At 38.7% G+C, this 26,380-nt stretch overlaps 1 protein-coding gene across 8 annotated transcripts in view; it reads right to left on the bottom strand.

Moving 5' to 3' along the window:
- LOC127666838 (zinc finger protein 431-like) overlaps window positions 1-26,380 on the bottom strand; it is a 115,909-nt gene that overhangs the window by 23,430 nt on the left and 66,099 nt on the right. The window contains exons 1-2 of one of the 8 annotated variants that reach the window (XM_052159825.1): window positions 2,663-3,239; window positions 1,557-1,636 (exon numbers count right to left, since the gene is read on the bottom strand). The exons of 1 other annotated variant lie outside the window; for it this stretch is intronic. In XM_052159825.1, coding sequence (XP_052015785.1) covers window positions 1,557-1,559 — 3 coding nt within the window. In that variant the 5' untranslated portion in view covers window positions 1,560-1,636; window positions 2,663-3,239. Of the gene's footprint in view, window positions 1-1,556; window positions 1,637-2,662; window positions 3,240-26,380 lie in introns of those variants that run through there. 6 more of the 8 variants (XM_052159820.1, XM_052159822.1, XM_052159824.1 and 3 more) reach the window with 6 other exon arrangements.

Genomic DNA, 26,380 nt, shown 5'->3' with positions numbered 1-26,380 from the left:
CACAATTCATCACATTGGGAGCTTAGAGTAGAAACTGAAGTTACAAATTGAAGGTAAAAGGATGGAAAAACATTGTCTCCTGGCCTGCTCTCCTGTGCAGTCAGTGTCAAATGTTCAGGTAGCTCTCTCATACAGCCCAGTCCCACTTGCTTATGAATAATGTTACCTTCAGTGGACGTCCTTCCCACATCAATCATCCACACTATCTCACACAGTCATAGCAACCAGCCATTCTGATGAGGGCACACCCACAACTGAGGATCCTTCAGATGACTGTAGCTCTGAAATGTTGATATGTTGGCAGCTTCATCTCTCTCCTGACTATGTCTCCTTGTGCATTGCTAAGATTATCTCTTAATCCCCACCTCCTCTCCTAGCTTTCAACTTTAGCAAGCATTCCGTCTTGAACATACCCACCAAACATGTCAATAAAAGTGGCAACACTGAGACAACACTCTCTGAAAATCTAGACAGAAAACTGTAACACAAGAATAATACTCCCACATAAACAAGACAAACTGAGAAACCATTAACTAGACCAATAATCACCACAATTGCAGATACCTAGACAGCAGAATTGGAAGATAATGAATAGCAGCCAGGAAAATAAGTTGCCATCCTCAGGTTCGCACCCTTTTCCTTTCCACAAACAACCTCTTTTGCATCAGATCTCTTGTGCGCTTTAGTTTCTCAGGATATGTTACAGAAGGAGGAGAAGTAGGAGGAGGAAGAGGAGGAGGAGAAGAAGAGGAAGGAGGAGGAGGAGGAGGAGGAGAAGATCAATCAGCATAAAGGTCTAGAAAATATTTCAAATGAAATAATAAATGAAACCTCTTGTAAAGGAAAGAAGGTGCCTGTTAATTTACCAGAAGCATCAAAAATACCAAACAGATTGGGAAACGTCCCTTTGCCATGTAATAATCAAAACACATAACATATAAGTTAAAAAAAATACAGAATAACTAATCAGAAAAAATAACAATCTAAACAAAACATAAAATTGTAATGCATTAAATCAGAAGTATTAGAATCATATCCATCTTCAATTTTTAAGTATTTAATTCATTACTTGTACAATGTTCTTCCTGCATGTATTCCTGCCGGCCAGAAGAGGGCACCACATCCAATTACATATGGTTATGAGCCACCATGTGGTTGCTAAGAATTGACCTCCTGACCTGTGTAAGAACAGCCAGAGCTCTTAACCTCTGAGCCATCTTTCCAGCCATATTCCTGACTTCTTAATTTATATTATAAAAGACAAAAGGGTCTGTACACAGATGCTGCATAGTCAAAAAAAAAAAAAAAAAAAAAAGCATGCTTCTACAAGAAAGCAACTGGTCCAGATGTTTTGGGCAGATTCAGAATCAGTCATGATGGTGAAGTTATTCAGAGGTCACCAACTGATTTAGCCAGTAAGAAGCACAACTAGAAACTTGACAGGTGGACACATCTGGCTGATGCTTCCCATCCATTCCCAGAGAGGACCCACCACCCAGGCGCCCACTGCTCAGCTGCATGTTCCTCTCCATTTAGGGCAGATATCCTGTGCTCACCATGTCTTGATTTCAGAGCTTCCTTGAGGCAGAGACTTGAAATACCACGATTGGTGGATACTTCAGTGGTTCCCATGCTCCTTGGAGAGATAAAATGATTTAGGGATGAAAGACTGTGTAAGTGGGAATGGAGAGATGGGAGAAAGTAGACTTTAAATAAATAAATGATAAATGTGGAAAATGACCAAATATATAGATAGATATGTATGTGTGTGTGTGTGTATATATATATATATATATATATATATATATATATATATAGAGAGAGAGAGAGAGAGAGAGAGAGAGATTGAAAATTTAGAATCAGCCCATTATTTTAAAAATTTACTCCACTCTATATTTCAGGTGTAAGACAAGGAGAAAAGTTTTTTGGCCAAAATATCACACAAATAACCTCTAGCTATAATTTACCCAGTGTCTGTTTACCTCTGAAATGCTATGGTCTCAATTTCTTCTGGCTGCCATTACTAGATGAGGACAAATGCCTATGCGACATTCTATTCAATCCCTTATACACACATAGAGACATTCACTTTTTCTATGAGATGAGGTGTGTTTATCTAGAGAGCCTGTGCTAACACAACTGTGGATTTTCCCCACCTTGCCAAGGTGGAATATGTGCAGACTAACAATGGTGCTCTGCAGTGTTTGTCATCTGTTTCCTGGTTTCCTCCCAGGGTTGTTACCTATCATCTGGGGAAAGAGAGTTGTATGAAGCCTGCTTTGAATACTGCTATTAATGATCCACCGGGAGAGCAAGTAGGGCTCAAGGTCCAGTCTCTCGCCGCTGGGGGCAGGGGTGGTGGAAGGAAGGGAGAAGGCCCTGTTTCTGCAAGCTGGCCTGGGGTAAACTTCTGGACCTCCTATGGTTACTCTGCAACAGTCAGCACACCAGCTGCACTTGCCCAACCAAGGGTGGCCTGGTTAGCCTGCGACCTGTCCATCCCACAGCCCTTGACCCCAAACAGCTCCAACTTGATCATTTACATTCGTTGGGAAAGCGCCAGCGCAGACCTCTGTAAACTCTACCAGGTCTTTGTGGTTTCACAGCCTAGCCTGTTGCATTAAGGAACCGGACTCAGTTTATTGGCCTGTGAATTCCCTACCTGTCTCAGCAGCTCACAGGCAGAAGCAAGGGCTGGGCGCACAGTCCAGCAGTCCATGGTGGCCAGGCTCGGCTTCCATTCCCACAGGAGTTTCCTGCCAGGAGGTCACTGTCCCTGCCCAGAGGAGCACAGAGAGGGTTTGCACTCCGTCCCGCTGCAAACTTTCCAGAGCGGGAAGCCCGCGCCTTGCCCGGCCTCTTCAAAGGAACAGACCGCTTCTGTGGCGATGACGTGAGGATAGCACGGAGTTACTCCAGAGCTCACAGACACACGCAGCATAGAGCACATTTTTCATCTAAATGCGCAGGCGAATGCAGTCCCATCCCGCCATTCCGCCCCCGGGAAGCTCCGCAATTACAGCACTCGCTAAAAGCGCGCGCACACCTCCCTCTGCCTCTGTCCCACTGCCGACCCACAAGCACGTTCAAACTTGAGGCCCAGTTTCATTCATAAAAATGAAAGACAGGAAATGACAGCATTCCAGGAGAGTGGACGAGGGGAACTGCCGGATGACATCAGGGGCTGGAGCCAGCGGGAGCCTGGTGAAGGACAGGGACTCCAACATGGCGCCTTCCCAGGGCTGAGATGAATGTACGAGGGGCGGGGCCGGGGATCGGAGTGACGTCAGGGGCAGGGACAGAAGTCCCTGGGTGACAGACTGGGACCCCAAATGGTGCCCTCCTGGTGCTGTGACTGATGGATGCTGGGCATTGCCCAGGCTCAGGGCGAAGTCAGGGGGCGGTGCCAGCGGTCTCCAGGTGACAGAGACTCTAACAAGGCTCCTGCCCTGGGCTGAGCTAGACAGGTGAGGGGTGGGGTCGGCGTGACATCAGGGGCGGGGCCAGTGGTCGCTGGGTGATGGACAGGGATGCCAATTTGACATTTTCACTGAATTTGAAGTAATATATAAATATGTGTGTTAAAATTGAAGAATTTGATGTACAACAATACACATGAAATTGTACTCATAGATAATCAAAACTGACTGACAAACCATGTAAAAATTTCTTATCAAATTGATGGCTTTCGTGGAAAATATTTCTTATAAAATTGAAGAAAATATACAGAAAATTTATTTCAAATTGAAATTTGGCATTGAAAATAAATACACATAAAAAGTTGACAAAGAAAACTAAATGTGTAGGCAAATTCAATTTTCAGAATAAATTGAAAAATAAAGTGTTAAGATTGAAGAATCTGTTGGAAAATAATAATGGTAAAAAGATAAATTATCTTTACTAAATCAAGGGCCTACAAACATATTCTGATAAAACGGATGTTTTTCATGGAAAATATTTCTGGCCAAATTGAAGAAATATATAGAAAGTAGTATTGAATTAAAGATTTTCATGGGAAATTATTCAGATAAAATTGTGTACATAAAAACATGTCTAAATAATTGAAAAATTAAATAGAAACATTTTCTGATAAATTAGTTTTTCTTAAATAATATTCGTAGTAATATTGAAGAAATATATGTGTGTGTGTGTGTGTGTGTTAAAATTGAAGAATTAGTTGGAAAATAATAATAGTAAAATAGTAAATATAGAAAATACACCTAGAACATGGTCCAAGAACCTAGAAAACATTTTGACAAAATTAAGGATTTTGGTGGAAAATATTTCTAATACAATTGAATATGCAGGAAATGAATTAAAATGGAAGATATAGATAAAATATAATCTGTAATACAGATAAAATGTTAGACATATAAAATATTTCTAAACTAATTGGAAAAGGTAGTAGAAACATTAACTGAAAATATTTGTAAAAACAAAATGAAGTGGAACTTGAATTATTGAAGGTTTTAATTGAAAAATAATACAGATAAATAGTAGACATAAAAACTCCTAAATTGATTGAAAAATAGAGTAGAAACATTTTCTGATAAAATTGAGAGTTTACATGTAAAACATTTCTGATAAAATTGAAGATAGGTAGACAGGGAGGAAGGTGACCCAGACACTGCAGAACACCAGCATGCTGAAAGTTAGGAACTTGGCTTCATTGAACCTGTCAGGAAGGTTCCTAGCCAGGAAAGCCACAGTGAAGCTCCCCAGAGCCAAGAAACCCAAGTATCCCAGGACAACATGGAAGGCAATGACAGAGCCTTTGTTGCAAATAATGACAGTCTTCCCATGTTCAGATTGTATGTCTCTGTCAATAAAGGGAGGAGATGTTACCAACCAGATGCCACAGAGAACAAGTTGAATCAGGGTACAAATGGCAATGACCAAGTTAGGTGCCCCTGATGTCAGCATCCCTCTCATTCTTCTCCCTGGAGTAGTGAGTTTGAAAGCCATGACCACAGTTATTGTTTTGGCCAACACTGTGGAAATGGCCACTGTGAAAAATACTCCAAATGTGGTCTGCTGCAGGATGCAGGTGGCCTGGTTGGGATGTCCAATGAAGAGCAATGTACAGAGAAAACAGAAGACTAGAGAGATGAGCAGGATGTAGCTGAGAATGTGGTTATTTGCCTTCACAATAGGAGTATCCTTGTACTTCACAAAAGTGACTAGTACTAGAATTGTGATGGCCGAGAAGGACAGAGCAGTGGAGCCTAGAGCAATCCCCAATGAATCTTCATAAGCCAGAAATGACACAGCTCTTTGTAGGCAGTGGGTTTGCTCCAGGTTGGCACACTTATCATCTGGACATCTCACACATTGTTCCATATCTGCTGGCAAAAAAAAAAATGAAGCCTTGTAATATATTATAATTATTTAGTAAATAATTATGTATTTCTATTATTCAGAGAATATATCAATAAATATGTAGGCATTGAGCATCTCATCCATTCCTTCTTACTGCAGAGATCACTGAATTAAGATTGTTCTCTATTAACCTGTGTCTTGTGATGAAATAAAACACTATGACAGAAAATGGAATGGAAAAATATATATTAAACAAAAAGAACAGAAATATGATAAATAATAATATGCATGATCCAAGATTTTTTTCAGTGTTCAAACCATAAATTCACTATTCACAGAAAAGGGTAGTGTCAATATATAGTTATTAATCTCAGTTGAAGAAATGCTTTATGTATTTTTCTTGCTTTTCAGGTGTGCTATTTTTCTATATCTCCTATAGAAACCAGAACATATAATTCCTCATGCAAGTACTATTTGCCAAAAGGAATATTTTCATTCTTGATGCTCTATGCCTCATAGTTTGTCCTTAAAAACTGGTACACATCTATGTCCTCCTAAATATTTTCTGTATAGTATAAAATCAGTAGGCTGCATATTGCGAAAGAAAAATGTTTTCTTTTTAGAAGATACTGCAAGTTATTTGCAAGGTCAAAAAGAAGTTGACATTACTTAACTGATTAAGTTCTGAAACATGGAGATTTTAGAACTTCAGTTTCCATGTAGGCCATAGCATAGTTCTAGTTTGGAAAGAGAAGGATTCAAATTCAGCATTTCTTTCTACATGCAAGCATGTACCCGTTTAATTGGAAACCTCATTTTCTGGGCACTGAACACAATCAAAGCAGCAGTCTGCTGTTTCTTTCTGATGAATTTTCCTAAATCCAGCAGTACATGGCACACTACACAAGGAGGAGGGAACCAGAGGCAATATATAAATATTATATAATGTTTGTGAGAGAGAGCATGTGTGTCTGAGTGTGTGGTTCATTTGTACATAATATGTATAATATCCTATAGATTTTTTATATGGGTCATTAACAGATATGGCTGTAAATACTCCTCTGTTAATCAGCATTTCTTATCAATTTCAGTCCCATTATTATTTTGTATTTTCCTACAGCACACTGAATGTCATAGAATATTTTCTACATCAAGTATTACTATATATGTAACTTTCAAGTTGCAGTAATTTAAAACTTTTACTTCCTAAACTAATAAATCCAAAAGGAATGCTTCTGTGGCATCAGTTTTCTTTTCTCATGATTTATAATTAAAAAAATAAAATCAGAATACTGAGGTTTGTGGAGAAAGAATGTAGGGTAAATAAAAAAAATGTTCTTTGATTAATATGAACAAAATATGTTATATAAGACTGTCCTAAAATTAATGAAGTTTGAAACAATAACTAGACAATAACACTCTCTTATCCCTCCTCCCCCCTTTCCCTGCTGTTATGAGACTCATCACTCTAGCATCCCCCTATCCAGGGGCATTGAGCCTGCACAGGAGCAAGGGGCTCCCTTCCCACTGATGCCAGATAAGGCAATACCTCACAGAAGAAGGGACACTGGGAAGTAGGATAACATGTGAAATGTAAGTAAATGAATTAACCAATAAAATATACATAAATAAAAGGGAAACCTTGAAGACCTTGAATCTGGAGAAAGATTTCTGTTAATGAATACATGCTATATTTAATTAGGCTATAAATATGTTGTTACAGAATTAGAAAATTCCATGGTATACATATAGTTTCAAATTTTTCTATATATATAGATATACATACATTTAATAAATACATCCCTGTAGCATATGGAGAATCAGCATATGGGTGCAACTGAACATAGAATCCAATCCAGAGGGTTTTTATCTCTATGATGAGATTTACATGGAGTTGAGAGGTATCAGATTTTGGTGCTAGTAACTGAGCATGATCATTTGCAAGAGTAGCAATTTTGTTTTAACCACAGAGATAAAACCTTTCAGTGCCTCATATTTAAAAATGTAGATATCTTGAAAACAAGTAATATTTGTGGTATACGCACCGCAGTTCGCCCTGTCGCCCACTCCATGTCTTCAGATATGTGAAGTTGTTGCATCTGTGGGAAACATGGAAAATACCTTCCTATTTTCACTTTTAATCCAAGGTCTTGTGGAAAATTCCAAATGATGAAAATGCTGTACTCTGCACACTCATTTTCCCTATGGCTCATGTTCACCAGTTCTCCAACAGGATTAGTAAACACCCTGGTCTTCAGTAAGGAAGACACCTAAATGAGATCCATCATTAGATGCTTACATATACGCATATCAATAAGTAGAAAGCAAAATTGAGAATGTTCCCTAATTCCTTAATGTGTTTCACAAAAAACAGCTATATTAAAGTAATCATGTGTAGTCCAATAGAATATACCTCATCGATACTGAAAATTTATAAAATGTTCCATGTTATTGTTTGATGGTAAAATGTGCTAGAAAAAATAACTAGCATGTTACAAGTAACATGGTGTGTGTGAATGTGTGTGTGTGCGTGTGTTCATGTTAGTCCAAAATACTTTTTTGAAAATGTAGCCACGTATGTGCAAATGAAGGGGAATTCTGAATGTGTGAAAATAAAGAATGTCTGTTGGTCTTTAATGTACAGACAATAAAAAATATGTGATAAACTGTAACTTAATAACATATGTAGTCTTAATCATTTGTGGTTTTGTTAATCATTGTTAATTTAAATGAGTAATTATTACTTACAGCAAATGAACTGATTCTTGAGATATTACTCTTTAGAAAATTATTCTAATCTAGTCATCACTTAAGGCTTTTATTATAAAACCGTTGGCCCCTATTTTAACTTTTGAAATAATTTGGTGAAATATTGAGACATGTTTTCACAAAACTCACTGATATCATCAAAAATTATTGCTTCCTATTAAATGCTTTCCTTGAGCATGATGTTCATCATTGTAAAATATTAATTAAGTAGTTTGGCAGTGTAGAAATCTGTCCACTGAGAGAATAATCTCTTACAAAGGTACAAGTGTTTGTCTGGGTCCATTTAAAAGTTCATATTGATATATCTAAGCAAAATGAAATGTAAGAAACTTCACCTGCTGACAGTCAGTAAATATTCCTTTGTATCCTGTTGGTATCTGAGCCTCCACTTGTCGAAGAATCATTTCATGATAGGTGTGGGCCACAGCATACACAATATTATACAAATTGTAACCTTCTTTACTCAGGGCCATGTCATATTTGTGCAGTGCTGTCCATTCCAATGTATTGTTAAATTTAAAATGTTCCATTTTAATGCTGTTCTTAGAGATTGGACAATTAAAATAATTCCACCCCAGTATATAGTCAGAAATGTTTACTGGATATTTGCCAGTGTCTGTAGTTTGCAGAAAATTCCTAAATTTAGCAATCTCACCTCTGTGGTGTGCAAAAGTGACAGTCGCATAAAAGAAATCAAGGCTGAATTCCTTTTTAATTGTGATAACATCCCATTGTGAATTTGTGATCCAGATTCTCCAAGCACCTAAATATTCCCACCTTCTAAAGCTGACTTTTAAAGTAGAGTTCATTTCACCATAAATGATAGCAACCTTTGCTGAAGATGTCATAACTTGTTTATCATATATCGTAGCCTTTGTCATGTATGTCTGCATGGTTTCTGGGATCACATTCACAAAAGCTAAACAGATCTCATGCCTTTGCATTTCTTCTCTTAAATCTGAGAGAAACTGAATTCCCTGGTCATTATCTGAGATGACCAGTCCTATCCAAGTCCACCTAAAATGAAGTAGCACTGAGACCATTCCATGGGACAAATGTGTGTCCTTGGTGGTTACCTGATGGACATAGGGCAACTCAACTGGTCATGGTCACTCAGGTTAGGATTAAATGGTCCAAAGCAAACCTAAAGTATATAGAAGAGAGGATAAAACATCCACATGAGGAATATGATATTTAGGATATTTGAACTCATATATAAGTAACTACTCAGTTTCCAGAAATCCTATTAAAGATAGTAAAATTATAGCAGAGATATCATGTAATATTCGTATTCAATTCTAGATTATTTCTAACAAGTCTGAATGTCCTAGAGAAAAATTTTGCCTGTTTGCCCAGAATATCTATGACCTTGTTATTTATTTGTTATATCTATATAAATAATTATTAATGTGTAATTATTATATATATTATCATGTGGTGTATGTGTGTATGTGTGTGTCTGTGTATGTGCCTGTGTCTGTGTCTTTGTGTGTGTATCATGTAGCAATGCACTCATAAAGCATGCTGTCCAGGTTTTTCCTCTAAGGACATGTAAATAGAATTTAAAAGTTGTTAACTCATTCAGTGCCACACATTCTTACCTTTGGGCTCGTGGAATTAAGGTTGTTTTCCATGATGGTCCTGTAAGGCCTACATTACAAATACCCTCTCCACAGTTATAATTAATAAAAGCCACACTTTGTTTGATTTGCATAGCATGTATAAAGTCAAGAACTCTCAATGTATCTTCACACTGGCCAAAAAACGATGGAGAATACCAAAGTCATGTTGGGTAAAAAGTAAGGATTTTTGTTGATCTCATCAGTAGCAAAAAACATTACAAGAAAAAATTCATGTTTTCTTGTGTGTGTTCTAAAATAAGAAATAATGATGATTAAGGGAGATGTTTGATATATAAAATTTCAATAACAATAAATGTTGTAATCTGAGACATGCTAAATTTAGGTCTAAATAACTTGAAATAAGTCTCATAAATTAGAGATCCGAAGAGCACTATACAATGTAAGAATCCATAGGCATAGGACACTATGATGATAAGATAAATTTTGGATAAATTTTGTATTCGTGAAAATCAATAAAAATTGTTTTATCTCGGAATGTCGTCCTTGTATTAGATTTTAGTCTTGTTGAGTAAGACTTTTCTAAAATAACCTGGGAGTTGTAATTCCACTGTTAAATAAAAAAAAAAAATTGCATGACTTAAACCACATGTGAACAACATAACACCCTCTTAATTTTATTATTTAAATGTATTTTATACATCAAACATAAATGTATTGAGTCTTTTGAAAATCAAGTCGTCTTCCAGGTACCATCTGCACATGGGAACTGGGCCTGTCACACATCCCTCTATGCACTGGCACTACAAGGTGAGAGCTGGTCTCCAGGAAGTGCTCTGACTCCTGGGCTTCAAAGTGAGACTGGCATTTTCCGTCCTGTTATTATCCAAGACAGAGCACATAGGGCACAGGGATGGCAGAGCAGCTATGACAGGGTCCTTCCAGCAGCTAGGGCTGTCCCATAACCTTCAGTGAATGGGTCCTGCCAAGGGAGAGCTGGTCTTCTGGGAGTCTTGACAGAGGCTTACAGGCACACAGGAGGGAGCAGCTCCAGCCAGACACAGCAAGATAAACTAACACCAGAGATAATCATATGGCAAAAGGCAAGTGCAAGAACCAGAGCAACAGAAGCCAAGGATACATGGCATCATCAGAACCCAGTTCTCCAGAACAGCAAGACCTGGATAGCGCAACACATTGGAAAAACCATTCTCAGTTTTAAAATCACATCTCATGATGCTGATAGAGGACTTCAAGAACACAAGTAACTCCCTTAAAGAAATACAGGAGAACACAGGTAAACAGGTAGATACCCTTAAAAATGAAACACAAAAATCCCTTAAGGAATTACAGGAAAACAAAACTAACAGCTAAATGTATAGAACAAAACCACCAAAGATCTAAAAATGGAAGTAGAAACAAAGAAATCACAAATGGAAGCAATTCTTGAGATAGAAAATCTGGGAAAGAGATTGGGAGTCATAGTTGCATCACCAACAGAATACAAGTGATATAAGACAGAATCAGAGTTGCAGAAGATACCATAGAATATATTGACATAACAATCAAAGAAAATGTAAAATGCAAAAAAGGTCCTAACCCAAAATATCCAGGAAATCCAGAACACAATGAAAAGACCAAACCTATGGATTATAGGTATAGAAGAGTATGAAGATTTCCAGGTTTAAGTGCCACTAAATATATTCAGCAAAATTATAGAAGAAAATTTCTCTAACCTAAAGAAAGAAATGCTCATGAATGTACAAGAAGCCTACAGAACTCCAAATAAACTGGACCAGAAAAGAAATTCCTCCCATCAATAATAATCAGAATACCAAATGCACAAAATAAAGAATATTAGAAGCAGTCAGGGAAAAGAGTCAAGTTATATATATATATATATATATATATATTATATATATATATATATATATATGAATTACACTGAAGATTTGTCTTAAACACATTGGACTTCAGTTTCTAAAGGCTTAGTTAGGCCTCTTCCTGTAACTTCTAATACATCTCTCAGTTTGGTTATTTCCCCTCCCTATATGCCTTTCTTCTTATCAGATTTAGGCATCTCAACACCTTCTGGTCTAAAAATGTAACTTAAGGATCATCCTCACAACTTCAATGCAATGAACTCACAGAGCCTTAACAGAGGCTTTGACTCTGCCAGAAGAGGGCTAGAATAATGCAAAACTGAAACCATAGAGGAAAACTCCATGACCTTGAATTCTTCATCTGTCAGTTTCTAGAAACAGCATAAAATGGATGATCCTGTTAAGTTTTGTTTCTAAGTTGATGGACCACAGTTACATTAGGTTTTATTTAAAGTTCCTTCCTTGACCTAGGGAAAAAAATCTGTCCACTTCTTCCATTAATTTATGACTTATCAGGAGGAAGAATTTCACTTAGGGTACCTCCTCAGGCATATACCCACCAGAGCATTTGCTCCATTGTTTTATTTATAATGGCTAGAAACTTGAAGAAGTCCATATGTATCTCAATTGAAATATGGATATAGAAAATGTGGTTCATTTTCAAAACTGAATACTATTCAGCTATTAATAACAAGGACATCATGTATTTTCCAGGCAAATGGATACAACTAGAAACTGTCATATGGACTGTGGTAACTCACACAAGAGGAAAAGCATGTATATACTCACAAGTGAATAATGACCACAAACTGAACCAATAACGATTCCAGCCAAAATGTGTCCTGTCTACAGGAAATACAGGTGACAAGATGGGGCAGACTGAGAGAATATGCTAACAATCCCTGACCAACTTGAGACCCATCCCATGGGCAAGCAATAAACCTTGATGTTACTGAGGATGCTTTGTTATACTTGCAGACAGTAGCTTAGCATCACAGTCCTCTGGGAGTGTCCGTCCAGCCCATGACTGAAACAGATGCATACACCCAGAGCCTAACATTAGACAGGGCACAGCAAGTCTTTTGGAAGAGTTGGGGAAAGGATTGAAGGCCTCCTAGGGAACAGAAAGTCCATAAGAAGACACTCAGATTCAACTCAATGGTACACTATGCGACTGAGCTCTCAACCAAAGAGCATATACAGGATGTTCTGGGGCCCCCTCCATATATGTAGTACATGTGCTACTCAGTCTTCAAATGGGTCCTCCAACAAATGGAGAGGGAGATGCCCCTTTTGCTATTCTCTGTCTGTCAAAATTTTTCTTCTAACTTGACTGAACTCAGTAGGAGAGGAAGTGCCTAACCCTGCAGAGAATTGAAATCCCATGATTGGTGGATACTCAAGGGGTTCCCACCTTCCTTGGAGAGATAAAATGACATAGAGATGCAGAAATGTGTAAGATGTAATGGAGAGGTGGTAGCAATTGGAATATAAAATAAATAAATAAATAAAAAATGAGAAAAGTGATCAAATATATATAAAATAGAAGGAAATCAGCCCATTATTTTTAAATTTTACCCCATTCAGTATTTCAGGGCATAAGCCAAGCAGGAAAGATTTTTGGCCAAAGAATCACACTAATGACCTCTTGCTAAAGTTTTCACAGAGTCCATTTTTTTGTTGTTGTTGTTTTTGTTGTTGCTCTAACTTGCTACTCTGCCCCTGTGATGGAATCCTCTGAACTAAAACAACTCAGGTAATAACTGGTTGTTGTACATGGTTCTGTCAGATCACACTCCATCATGTTGGGAGCTCAGAAGAAAAATTGAAGTTAGAAACTGAAGGCAAACACATTGGTCTCTTTGTTTGCTTTCTTGCTTGATCACTGTCTCATGTTTGCCTATCTCTCTCATCTAGCCCAGGCCCACTTGCTTAGGAATATCATCCCCCCTCAGTGGAAGAGCCTTCCCACCTCAATCATCAACACAATCTCTCACAGACAGAGCAACCAGCAATTCTGAAGAGGGGACACCCCCAGTAAAGGCAGAGGGTGGTTCTGGAGGGGGCAAAATGGTGTCCTGTCATTTCCGCACTGTAAAGTAGGGTAAGGAGATCCCACTTTTGAGCTAGATGCTGACTCAGAGAGCTTTCTGTCATGGGAATGTGATTGGGCATAGGAACTTTTGATAAGATGGATGAAGCCCAAGGCTGAGGTGAGTAACTATACTGATTGGGATGTAAACAGACTCATTTCCTCTCGGTCAGAGAATACCAAAGTGCCACATACATACTAAACAGCCACAAGGGGCAATTAAGACCAATGGCACACAAACCTCTGTACCATGCTCAGGAATATCTTCCAAGTACCTGTGGATAACACTCTTCGTTGCATACACTTTATCATGGTTTTTTATTTACTTTATTCACCCACCTCCACAAATTCTCAAGAAAAATTCAAAACCAAGAAGAAGAAATACAAATCTGACAGAGAAATCACTGATGGAAAGATCAACAACGACATAATCCCATAAGAGCAGAGCTTTAAACCTTAAAATTTGGACTCCAGTCAAGGTACCAAGATGTTATGCCTAATTCCAGGGAACACAAAGACCTCCAAGGAGCCTATTTTAATACAAAAAGAAACAATCCCCTTTCCCCTTCCTTCCATGCCTCTTCCCTGTGTCAAAGCCTCAACTTGGGCAGACACTCATTGTTCAATCACATACTTTACCTGCCAGGAAACAATGTAGGCTTTCCATATATCTACCAGAAAATTGCTATCCCAGATGCAATTTTCACAGTTGCCTGTAACATTGTACTAAACATCACAGGCAGCTCTCTCCTGACTCAGGAGTGGTTTACACTCCATTAGCATTTTTGCCTGTCCTCCAAGAGGAATCTAATCCCATCCAGTCCTGGGGGAGAAGCTATCATTCAACTTCAGGCTAGACAGCTGTCTGCTGCTCCACTCTGTGAGCAGGGATCCAGCAATTACCAGGATCTGACTTCAAAACTAGCCAGAGCTTTCCTTATAGCACCTCCCTTCTTCCTGAAATCGGGGTGTGTAGCTTGCATAGCCCTTTACTAGAGGTGCAGTGGAGGTATCAATATGACCCAAGAGTGGAAGGTTGACCAGGCTATTAACATCAAAGAGGGATTTTAGGAAACAAAAGCTTTGTATTATGGCTAAATGCTGGGCTCAAGGAAACAGCACCTCCCTTCAGATGATTATAGGTATCAAACAACCCTGGTAGCAAGGCAGAAATATTATTTCCAAGTCCCTGTTGCCCATATTTGTTATCAACAAGTTAAAAATGGGTGAAATCCCTGCCCAGCTGGTCCAGTCATTATATTGTGCAATTTAGAGCACTAATATGATATTTCATGTAAGACCAAGATTCCTTCTAAGTTATGACACAGGACTGGAAAGATAAGATATCCTTGTAGCAAAACTGGTAAGGCATATTACAGGCAATGTCAAATAAAGCAAATTGCTTCTGATGATGTTCACGGAGAGATAATAAGAAACAACAAACAAATGAAGAAAAATGTTTTCTAGATCAATAACTACATATCATGTACCAATATATGTGGTTCATCTTTTTAAGTAAGCATACGACTCAGTCAACTTGTCAACTAGGACTCATTTCTCTACATTGTTCTTCACACTGCTGATACCTAGGCAAGAAACTGCTCCACAGCCCTCTGATTTCTCTGTCATATTCAAATGTTTTTACCCCACCTCTCAAGCTCTGCTTGCTTTCACTTTATTAAGTTAACACATTACAGACCACAATTGTTGAGTAAACTAGTTGTCATTGCTTGAACTTTTGATTAAACTGGATGTGGATCCATGCCTGGCACAAAAAATGACAAGTAACACGTGCAAAAGAAAAACCCCAAAAGGCTAAAGTAAACTTCAATTCACCTACAGAGATTTTTGTAAATATTTTACTATTGATTCTCCTTGTTTTCCCAACACACTTTTACAAATATAAAAATATTAAGTAGAAAGATATGTATGCAGGGATGGATGCACATAACATATTTTTCCATCTGCTTTGGATGAAAATATTTGAGGTGGAAGTGATAGAGATGTTTGACTTAACATAGGCTAACCTAAAATTCATTAGATAGCTAAGCTGAGTCTTGATCTTATGAACTTCTAGCCTTGTCTGTTGGGTTCTGAAATTTTAGGCGTGCACCACAGCATCTTGCATTTCAACTTCAACTGCTGAGTACCTTCCACTACCTTACTTTGCACTTCATGTCAATTACTAGGCACAAACCCTAATGATGGCCATCTTGTTGGGTTAAATACTACTTGGGGATTTCTTACCCACTTGAATCTTAATGGTACCAATTAAAAGACACAAAAGACTTTATATTTATAATAAGCATTAAAGCACCAGAGTTGGATATTTACTGAACCTCTATGTTATTTTTTCTACTTCCCTGTCAATACCCCACAATATCACTTGCCATGTTCTACCTCAAACACGCATAGTCACAGGTTGCCCTTCATAGCCGTACACTCACAACCCATCTATTCCATGGCACCTTCCTGCTCCTCTCTTTCCTTTGAGGAGTTCTCAAGTCCCAATCCCCATTGACCTCTCTTCTGAGTAACTTCAGCCTCCAGGCATATTATTAAACCATCACAGAAAGCAGGGGAGATATGGTAGAAATGATGTGCTCTTAATCCCAAAAATTATTGTAAAATGTAGAAGCAGGATTTATGGACCTTTGCTCCATAAAGAGAGTAGGTCTTGTAGTAGAGTGTACCAAATCTTACTTAAACCTTTAGTCTTATGATAAATATCTAAAACCAAAAACAACAACAACAACAACAACAACAACAACAACAACAACAAAAATACTCCTCTCAGGGCCACATCAGTATACATAATGAAAATGAATGTTGTACCAAGAAGAAGGTGCATTGCACAAAATTACTACAAAAGAAAAGTGGAGCGAATTCATACCAGCAACTTTACATTATACTTGAACATCTGGAAGAGAAACAAGGTAAGCAATCATTCCACAAACAAGGAGTTGACATTAAGAAATTATCAAATTGATGGCTAAAATCTATAGAGTAGGAAGAGAATCCCCAAAATAAATGAAACAAAGAGTTGGCTCTTTGAGCAAATCAACAAGATAGACAAACCATTATTAAATCTAACTAAAAGATAAGAGAATAACCAAATAAAATCTAAAAGGAGATTTGGCAATTAATAACAGACAATGTTGAATTTCAGGGAATGACAAAGATATAAAAATGTCTATATACCACTAAAGTTAAATTTCTAAAGGAAATGAATAACTTCTTCAATTTCACATACTTTACCTGCCAGGAGACAAAGTAGTCTTTCCACAGATCTACCAAAAATTTTTTATCCCAGATTCAATTTTGACAGTTAAAGCTAGCACTTTACTAAATATCCGTGGCCACTTAGCCTCTCTCCTGACTATTGTCTCCTTGTGAGCTGCTAAGATCATTTCTTTCTACCCTATGCTTATCCCGGCTTTCTACACCAGCAAGCATTCCCACTTAAACATGCCCACCACACATGTCAGTAAAACAGGCAATACTCAGCCAACACTCTACAAATCCATATACCAAACAGGAAACTAGGAACAAACCCCCCACCCAAACAAGACAAACCAGAAACCAGAGGCCTAGACATTGGCATAGTAAATAACATCAACATAATAAATAACAGCCAGGAAAATATGTCATTAAGAAATCCAACCTATGCCTATCACAGCAGGTCCTGAGAAATTAAAACATGCAAAAAGATGGTGTAAAAGAGGTTGTATGGGGGAAGCGAGAGGAGTGAGAACCTGGGGAATATATAGAGATACACAAGATGACCTGCAGGCAGGCACACAGCCAGGGAACAGAGAAAGAGAACCATGAGGGAAGAGAAAGAGAAGAGAGAGGAGGGAACAGAGAGCTGTTGTAGCTGGTGGTCCATGTATACAAACTGCACCTGACAACAGCAGCAGGTGATGGAGGCAGGGAAAGGCTTAAGCAGGTGATAAGTCCCAGAGAGGAGACCTTTGAAATTGCCTGTACAGTGACCACCCTACTCAATATTTTGTGGTGAAAGACAAAAAGAAAAGATTTTTGGCCAAAAAAAAAAAATCACACTAATGACCTCTCACTAATATTTACCCTGTGTCTATTTTCCTCTGAAGTGCTATGATTTCAATTTCCTCTGACTGCATACTGTAAAAACTCCCATCTTCTGAGTTCTACGAGAACAACTGAATAAGCTCTATAGACAGCTTTCTATGACTTTTACCATCTCAATTTCTGATAATTTCCACATTTTTTCCAAAGAGAACATAGATTCTGTCCACAAACAAAATCACTTGCTTTTAATGCTTTTGTCATTATTTTTGTTGTTCTAATTTGTGACTCTGCTGCTGCAATGAAATGCTCTGAGCAAAAGCATCTCAGGTAATAATCATTTGTTGTGAAGGGTCTTCTCTCATGTCACAGTTGATTACTTTGGGAGCTTAGAGTAGAAAGTGAAGCTACAAACTGAAGGTAAAAGAATGGAAAACATTGTCTCCTGGCTTGCTTTCCTGCTTGGTCAGTGTCCCAGGCACAGGTAGCTCTTTCATCCAGCCCAGGCACACTTGCTTATGAATATTGTCACCTTCAGTGAACAAGCCTTACCACATCAATCATCTACACTATCTCACAGACATAGCAACCAGCCATTTGAAGGAGGGCACACCCTCAACTGAGACTCCTTCAGATGGCTGTAGCTCTGAAATGTTGAAATGTTGGCAGTTTCACTTCTTTCCTGACTATGTCTCCTTGTGCACTGCTAAGAATTACTTATCCTGCCCAATAAACACAAATGCATAGCTTACTAAAATATTCCATTTTATTACTTATATGTAGACTATTCTCATGAGATCATGGTTTGTATTTAATATCTTCTACATAATAGCAAATGGATTATATTAATCATAAATTAAACGTGCTAACATGGCCCTATTTTATTTTGTTTCTTAGGACATTAAAGTTAAAAATTTATATGAGCCAGGCGGTGGTGGCGCACACCTGTAATCCCAGCACTCTGGGAGGCAGAGGCAGGCAGATTTCTGAGTTCAAGGCCAGCCGGGTGTACAAAGTGAGTTCTGGGACAGCCAGAGATATACAGAGAAACCCTGTCTTGAAAAAAAACCAAAAAAGAAAAAAAGAAAAAAAATTATATGAAAGTGTGCCTTTCCCCCAGCCTTTTTGAGCAGAAATTTCAAAATTCAGTTAGCCACTGCTTCCCACCTAGGATGGAGTGCTCAGACCAATGTGAAGCCCATTGTTCTCCAAGGACACTGGCCTCCACCAGATGGCAGCCTCCTGCTGAGCAAGCAGAACCAGTTCTGCAGGCCTGTTTCCATCTTTTGGGGGAGGGGTCTTGCCCCTCCTATGTGTATTTGGAGACCTTCATTAAACTTTGAGCCTTGAGCAGGAAATCTTTTCTTGGTTCCATGTTTCTCCTGTCACCCTTTTCCCATCCCCAGCTTTCCTTCCAGGTGATCTGGGAAACCATTAGAATGTAGTGATGAAAATATATTTCTTCAATAAATCCAAACAGGTAAAATAAATATCAAATAATAATATGGGTTTGAATCTTCCTTTGGAATATGTAACATAAGGATATATTTTTAAATTTTAATGTCTACTTTTAAGGACATGATATATTCAAACATACAATTCTGGTCCAAATGGTATCTCATTGATACAATTGAATACACAAGAAAGTATTATAATTTAAGATATCAGAAAAGATAATAAAGATAAAATGTTAGACATATAAAATATTTCTAAACTATTTGAAAAAGGTAGTAGAAACATTTACTGAAAGTATTTGTGAAAAAAATGAAGTAGAACTTAAAATAGTGAAGATTTTAATTCAAAAATAATACAGGTCAATGGTAGACATAAAAAAATTCCTAAAATTATTGAAAAATAAAGTAGAAACATTTTCTGATAAAATCGAGACTTTACATGTAAAACATTTCTGGGAATATTGAATATATAGAAAAATGTGATAAAATTGAAGAATTTGATGGAAAATAATGCTATAAAAAACTTAGGCAATTTTCTCTTTATTAAATGACCAAGGACATAGAAAAATTTGGGATGAAAGGGAAGATTTTCATGTAACATATTCCTGATAAAATTGAAGAAATACATAGAAAAAAGTGTGAAAATTGAAGATTGGCAAGGAAAGGGATAGTTCTAAAAGGATAGACATAAAAATATTTCTAAATTAAATAAATAGGAAATTAGAAATTTTTTATAAAATTGGAGATTTACATGGAAAATAATCCTAATAAAATTGAGGTGCTGTGAGGGAACCTCAAGTAAGCTCCATTTTTGAGACATTTTGAGCATAGCGTCGCTGCCCATAGTGAAGAGGAGCAGACATATGAGCAGTGGGAGCAGTGGTAGTTGGTCCTCCCTAGAGCTGCAGGGGAAGAGTCAGCCAGGTGTAGCCAGATGTTTGCACCTGTGAGGTCCCTTGTGGTGCTCCTCCCTTGCTAGATCAGGCCGTGACCTCTGAAATGACTTCACTATCAGGGCTGAATCTACTCAAAATACTTGGACCAGGGGCTTGCTTGAAGAAATGTCATGGGCAGGATGCCAAACTTGGACAGCCCTGGTTTCTCTGGAATCTTCTACAAGTCCTGCCCTTAGCATTTACCACTTAGAAGTAAGATCCACGTGCAATTTGTTCTGTAGAGCAGTTAAACGGCCTCTCATATATTGGGGAGCACTGCCATATTAAACTGAGATGTATAAGAGTAGAATCTGTGATGTAAAGGACTTACCAAGCTTAGGAATAGTGACAGTAAGTAGCATTTAGCAGTGGAGGATGGCCTTAAACACACTGCATGGATGAATAGTGTGCTAAGCAGGGTGGTTAGAGACTAGGAGGCTGGGATTCACGTGTTTAGAAATTTGTATCCAAACCATCATGGGAACAACTATGATGTACAACCAGCCAGTGTGAACATGCACATAGCAAAAACCAGGTCTATAACAAGCTACTCAGACTGTCATTACAGAGTCACAACCAAAAATAAGGCCTGGTGTGCATGAAGCCGCCATTTTCTAATTGAGGAATGCATAGTTCAGCCACATGGGACAGACTACACTGGGTGACAGATATTTGAAATAGATAAATATCTATGTACGTGCAGACATGAGTCTAGCATGGGTGTCCTCTGAGAGGCAACACCAGCGACTGACTGACACTGACTGACACAGATGCAGGTACTTACAGCCAGCCATTGGACTCAGCTCATGGATCCCTATGGAGAGTTAGGGGAAGGATGGAAGGAGCTGTAGGGGATGCCAATTCCTTAAGAACACAAACACTATCAAGTTACCCAGAACCCTGGGAGCTCAGAGAAATGAAGCTATCAACTGAAGAGCACGGGCTTTTCCAAGACCCCAGGAACAAATGTAGCAGAGGACTGCATTGTATGCATTCAGTGGGAGACTATACAGCTAATCCTGTAGAGACTTGATGCTCCAGAGAAGAATGGGAGAGGGGAGGTGGTGGTAGGTGAGTGTATTAGAGGAGTAGGGGTGGGGGTGATGAAGCGTCCTCTCAATTGTAAATGGGAAGTGGGATTGGGGTAAAGAGCCCTGGGAGTTGAGACCAGAGGACAACAATTGGAATGTTAATAAATAAACCAATTAAGTTATAGAGAGATAGAGATATAGAAAGATGGAGAGATTGAGAGATAGAGAGGAGGGAGAGAGAGGGAGGGAGGGAGAGAGAGGGAGAGAGGGAGAGAGAGAGGGGGGAGAGAGGGGGGGAGAGAGAGGGAGACAGAGAGGGAGAGCTAGAGGGAGGCATAGGGAGAGGGAAAGGGAGGGAGAGGGAGAGAGAAAGGGGGAGAGAGAGAGAGAAGGAGAGGGAGAGGGAGGCATAGGGAGAAGGAGAGGGAGGGAGAGGGAGAGAGAGAGGGAGGGAGAGAAAGAGGGAGAAGGAGAGGGAGAGAGGGAGAGAGAGAGGGAGAGAGGGAGAGGGAGGGAGAGGGAGAGAAAGAGAGGGAGAAAGGGAGGGAGAGGGAGGTATAGGGAGAGAGAGAGGATAGGGAAAGGGAGAGGGAGGGAGAGGGAGAGAGAGAGGGAGAGAGGGAGAGGGAGGGAGAGGGAGAGAAAGAGAGGGAGAAAAGGAGGGAGAGGGAGGTATAGGGAGAGAGAGAGGGAGAGGGAGTATAGGGAGAGGGAGAGGGAGGGAGAGGGAGAGAGAGGGGGGGAGGGAGAGGGAGAGGGAGAGGGAGAGGGAGAGGGAGAGGGAGAGGGAGAGGGAGAGGGAGAGGGAGAGGGAGAGGGAGAGGGAGAGGGAGAGGGAGAGGGAGAGAGACTGTTGTATGGATGTCTAGCCTTATGCAGAAAGTCTTTCCATGACACCCTCACATAAGGAGAATGACATAGCTCCTTTTCAAATGCGGAAACATACTTGGCAGAGACAATAACAGCCTGGGACCTGGGCCTTGGGAGCTTTTTCTGAGGCCCCATTTTATTGAGAATAAAATAGAGCTCCTTTTCTAAAGCCCGGAATATGCTGGGGAAAGCTGGTAATGGTCTGGGGCCAGGGCCTTCGGGGCATTTTATATCCTCAGAACCCAACTCTGTCCACCATATGGAACCACAGTTATCAGTCCTAAGGCCACTACAGGCTTGGTCAGTAATGTTCTAGAGATAAGGTGTATTCTCCCAGTGCAGCATTGTTTAAGAAACTTCCCCCAAGTTTGCCCTATAAGATAGTTTCTGCTTGCTTCTTAGAAGTCTCTAATTTCTTTCCATTTTTCTTCTGTAAGTAGTATACAAGATGCTATTCTTGAGACCTTTACTTAGTATAATATAAGGCATCCCCAAGATCTCCCCACCACAAATTTTATACTGTTTGCCTTTTTTTTTTCTATTTTTCATTCTCTGGGACATTTGACTTAGAACCCTGTCACTGAATATTGTACATAGGAAATAATTGCAGGAATATATTTACTGTATAAATCTCGTATCTGCTAAATTGTCTAGTTGTGCAGTCTTCTGACCCTATTTAAGTTGTCCAAAATATAACATGGGGCCTGAAACTAAAAGAGCATTAGCCAGAACTTAATTCAGGCTGTCATTAAAGAGATTTTTAAACTAATCTTCAATTGTGTGTAGAGCGATTTATCCCTGGGAAGACATATTAATTCAAAGACAGCTGTATGTTCAGCATTTTACAAAAATGTTTCCAAGAAAATCAGTGTTGACTCAGGTCAATTTGCAATGACATTTCTGCTATGCAAGCAGAAAATATCCTACCATAGTGCCAGTTTGTTTCCCCCCAGGGAAACGACCTTGCTTTCCTCTTGATTAAAATTCTGAAATTCTTTAGTAAAAGTCTGTGCCACAGCAGAATTTTAAAATTACCCATTGGAATCAGGTAGTAAATTGTCCATTGCAGCAACAGGAAATAGATTTGCATGTGAAGCATCACTTCTGCCTTCAGTCTAACAGGTTAGTATGGACAAGACACAGTGAAATATGATAGGAAGTAGGTACATCACAGACCAAAATTTATAGGAGTCAGATACAGGGGACACAATTATGAAGGAAGGTGTGATACAGCCTGAGTGATTTTTTTTTAATTTACCAGCTTGTATTAATTCATGTATGTGAAGGAAAACAGATCAGATTGTGGGGGGTGGGGTATACAATTTGGGTAGGTTAGCTTGAGCCAGTGAATATTGAATTACAAATTAGGGGAATCTCCTGTAGAGATATGTGGAATTCTCCCTGACATAGTTAAGTCAGCTCAGAAATTTATGACACAAACCATTGACTGTGCTGTAATTGTCTGCAGTTACATTGCCTATAGGGACAAAGTCAAAAGCTACCTTTTTAATGTCATTCCCTCTACCTGTGAATGTCTACTCTCTTTCAAAGTATGTATACAAATGTGTCTTTTTTTTTAAAACATCTTCATCTTTTAGAAATGTCAATTGTTCCTATTACGTTTTGAATTTCGTTTCCTCTATGTCACTGCTCTAATAACTTATTTGTTTCTATTCTCCATAGTTTCCTCATCATTAAGGCTTATATTCCTTTTACTCGGAGTCTTTGGTATTTGATATTTGTTGCTGTTTAGAGCACTGTCTTCTGCAGCTGAGATGTGACTTATCATCTGTAATTAAGACTTAATTTGAAGACCTAATCCTGCCTCTGCTGCACTGTGCCTTCAAGACACCTGCAATACACCTCCTCTAAGGCTGGGTCCTACTGCGCAGTGTGAATGAAAAGATATTAGTGAATGAGTGTCCTCTAATCTCCACAGGTTTTGTGGGAATTACAAATACTCAGAGCTACGAGTCTCCTTAGCACTGTTTTCATTGTGTGTCAGAGGTTTGGGTATGTTGTGCCTTCATTTTCATTAAAGTCTAAAAATTCTTTAATTCTTTTAACTTATTTCTTCCTTGACCAAGTTATCATTAAGTAAGGTATTATTCAGTTTCCATGTTTGTGTGGGCTTTCTGTTTTTTCAAACCCAGCCCAAGTCTTTGGTTGTCTCGACTGGTGGGACTTGGTAATTCGGGGTGTTGAGGAGAACCCAAGCCTGAAAAAGAGAAATGGGCGAGAAAGAAGAGGGAGGCCAAGCAATCGGGGTGTCTTTGTCAAGGCCTCTTTAATGAACCGCAAAACACTGGGTTATGAACCCTCAGTGAGAGGAAGTAGGGAGATGCTGAGGGAGATACTAGAAACACAGAAAGAGAAAAGGTCATTGGGGTGGAAGCTGACTCCAGCTAGAGGCATCTGCAGCTTTCCTGGAATGCTGGTTCTGCCCAGACCATCCCAGGTGTTCGGCCAGGATGAGAACCGGTTGATCAGCCTTGTGTAAAGAAGGGGGGGGGGGTTGCTGTAAACCACATGGTCAGTGAACTTTCAAGCTGAGGGCTGTTGAAACTCTGGTTTTCTAGGGTTTGGTCTCCGACATTTAGTAATGTGATAGGACGTATGGGATTATCTTCAACCTTCTTATATCTGTTGAGGCCTGTTTTGTGATTGGTCATGTGGTCAAATTTAGAGAAGACACCATGAGGTGCTGAGAATACGGTATATTCTTTTGCTTTAGGATGAACTATTCTATAAATTTCTGATAGATGCATTTGGTTCATAAGTTCTGTTAGTTTCACTGTTCCTATATTTAGTTTCGGTTTCCATGATCTGTTCATTTCTAAGACTGGAGTGTTGAAGCCTCCCACTAATATTGTGAGGTGCAATGTGTGCTTTGAGCTTTAGTAAAGTTTCTTTTATGAATGCTGGCTCCATTGCATTTGGAGCATAGATGTTCATAACTGAGAGTATATCTTGGTGGATTTTTCCCTTGGCGAGTGTGTAGTGTCCTTCCTTATCCTTTTTTGATAACTTTTGGTTGATAGTCAATTTTATTCAATATTACAATGTCTAGTCCAGCTTGTTTCGTGGGACCATTTGCTTGGAAATTATTTTTCAAACATTTACTCTGAGATAGTGCCTGTCTTTGTCACTGAGGTATGTTTCCAGTATGCAGCAAAATGCTGGGTCTTGTTTGCATATCCAACCCATTAGTCTGTCTTTTTATCTGCCATTGATACTAATAGATATTAAGGAATAGTGATTGTTGCTTCCTGTTATTTTTATGTTTGCATGATTATCTTATTTTGGGCTTTTTGAAAGACTACTTTATTGCTTTTTCTAGGGTGGAGTTTCCCTCCTTGTGTTGGCATTTTCCATTCATTATACACTTTAGGGCTGAATTTCTGCAAGTATATTTTGTACATTTGTTTTCGTCATGGAATATGTTGTTTTCTCCATTTATGGTAATGTAGAGTTTTGCTGGGTATAGTAGCCTGGGCTGGCATTTGTGGTCTCTTAGGGTCTGTATGACACCTGCCCAGGATCTTCTAGCTTTCATATTTTCTGATATGAAGTCTGGTGAAATTCTGATAGACCTGCCTTTATATGTTACTTGACCATTTTCCCTTACTGCTTTAAATATTCTTTCTTTGAATTGTGCATTTGGTGCATTGATTATGTGAGAGTAGAAATTTCTTCTCTAGTCCAGTCTATTTGGAGATCCTTAGTTGGCTTGTATATTCATGGGCATCTCTTTCTATTTTATTTTATTTTATTTTATTTTATTTTATTTTATTTTATTTTATTTTATTTTATTTTATTTTTTGGTGGGGGTATCTCTTTCTTAAGATTAGGGAAGTTTTCCTCTGTAATTTTGTTGAAGATATTGACTGGCCCTTTAGGTTGGGAATTTTTGCTCTCTTTTCTATTACCTTAGCTTTGGCCTTCTCATTTTGTCCTGGATTTCCTGGATATTTTTGGTTAAGAAATTTTTGCATTTGCATTTTCTTTGACTTTTCTGTCAGTATTTTCTATGGCATCTTCTACACCTGAGATTCTTTCTTCCCTTTCTTGTATTCTGTTGATGTTCGCATCTATGACTCCCGATCTCTTTCCTAGGTATTCTATCTCCAGGGTTGTCACCCTTTATGAATTCTTTATTGTATCTGTATCTATTTCCATTTTTAGATCCTGGATGGTTTTGTTCAATTCCTTCTCCTTTTTATTTGCCCTTTTCTGAAAACCATTAAGGGACTTTTGTGTGCCCTCATTAAGGGATACTGGATGTTTTCCTTTGTTCTGTATTTATTTAAGGGAGTTATTTATGCTCTTCTTAAAGTCCTCTATCACCATCATGAGATATGATTTTAAATCAGAGTCTTCCTTTTCTTGTGTGTTGGGGT

Source organism: Apodemus sylvaticus, chromosome 16 (genome assembly GCF_947179515.1).
Source record: "Apodemus sylvaticus chromosome 16, mApoSyl1.1, whole genome shotgun sequence".
NCBI classification, from domain to species: domain Eukaryota; kingdom Metazoa; phylum Chordata; class Mammalia; order Rodentia; family Muridae; genus Apodemus; species Apodemus sylvaticus.
The sequence above is the reverse complement of the archived record's forward strand: the minus strand, read 5'-3'. Positions and strand labels throughout refer to the sequence as shown.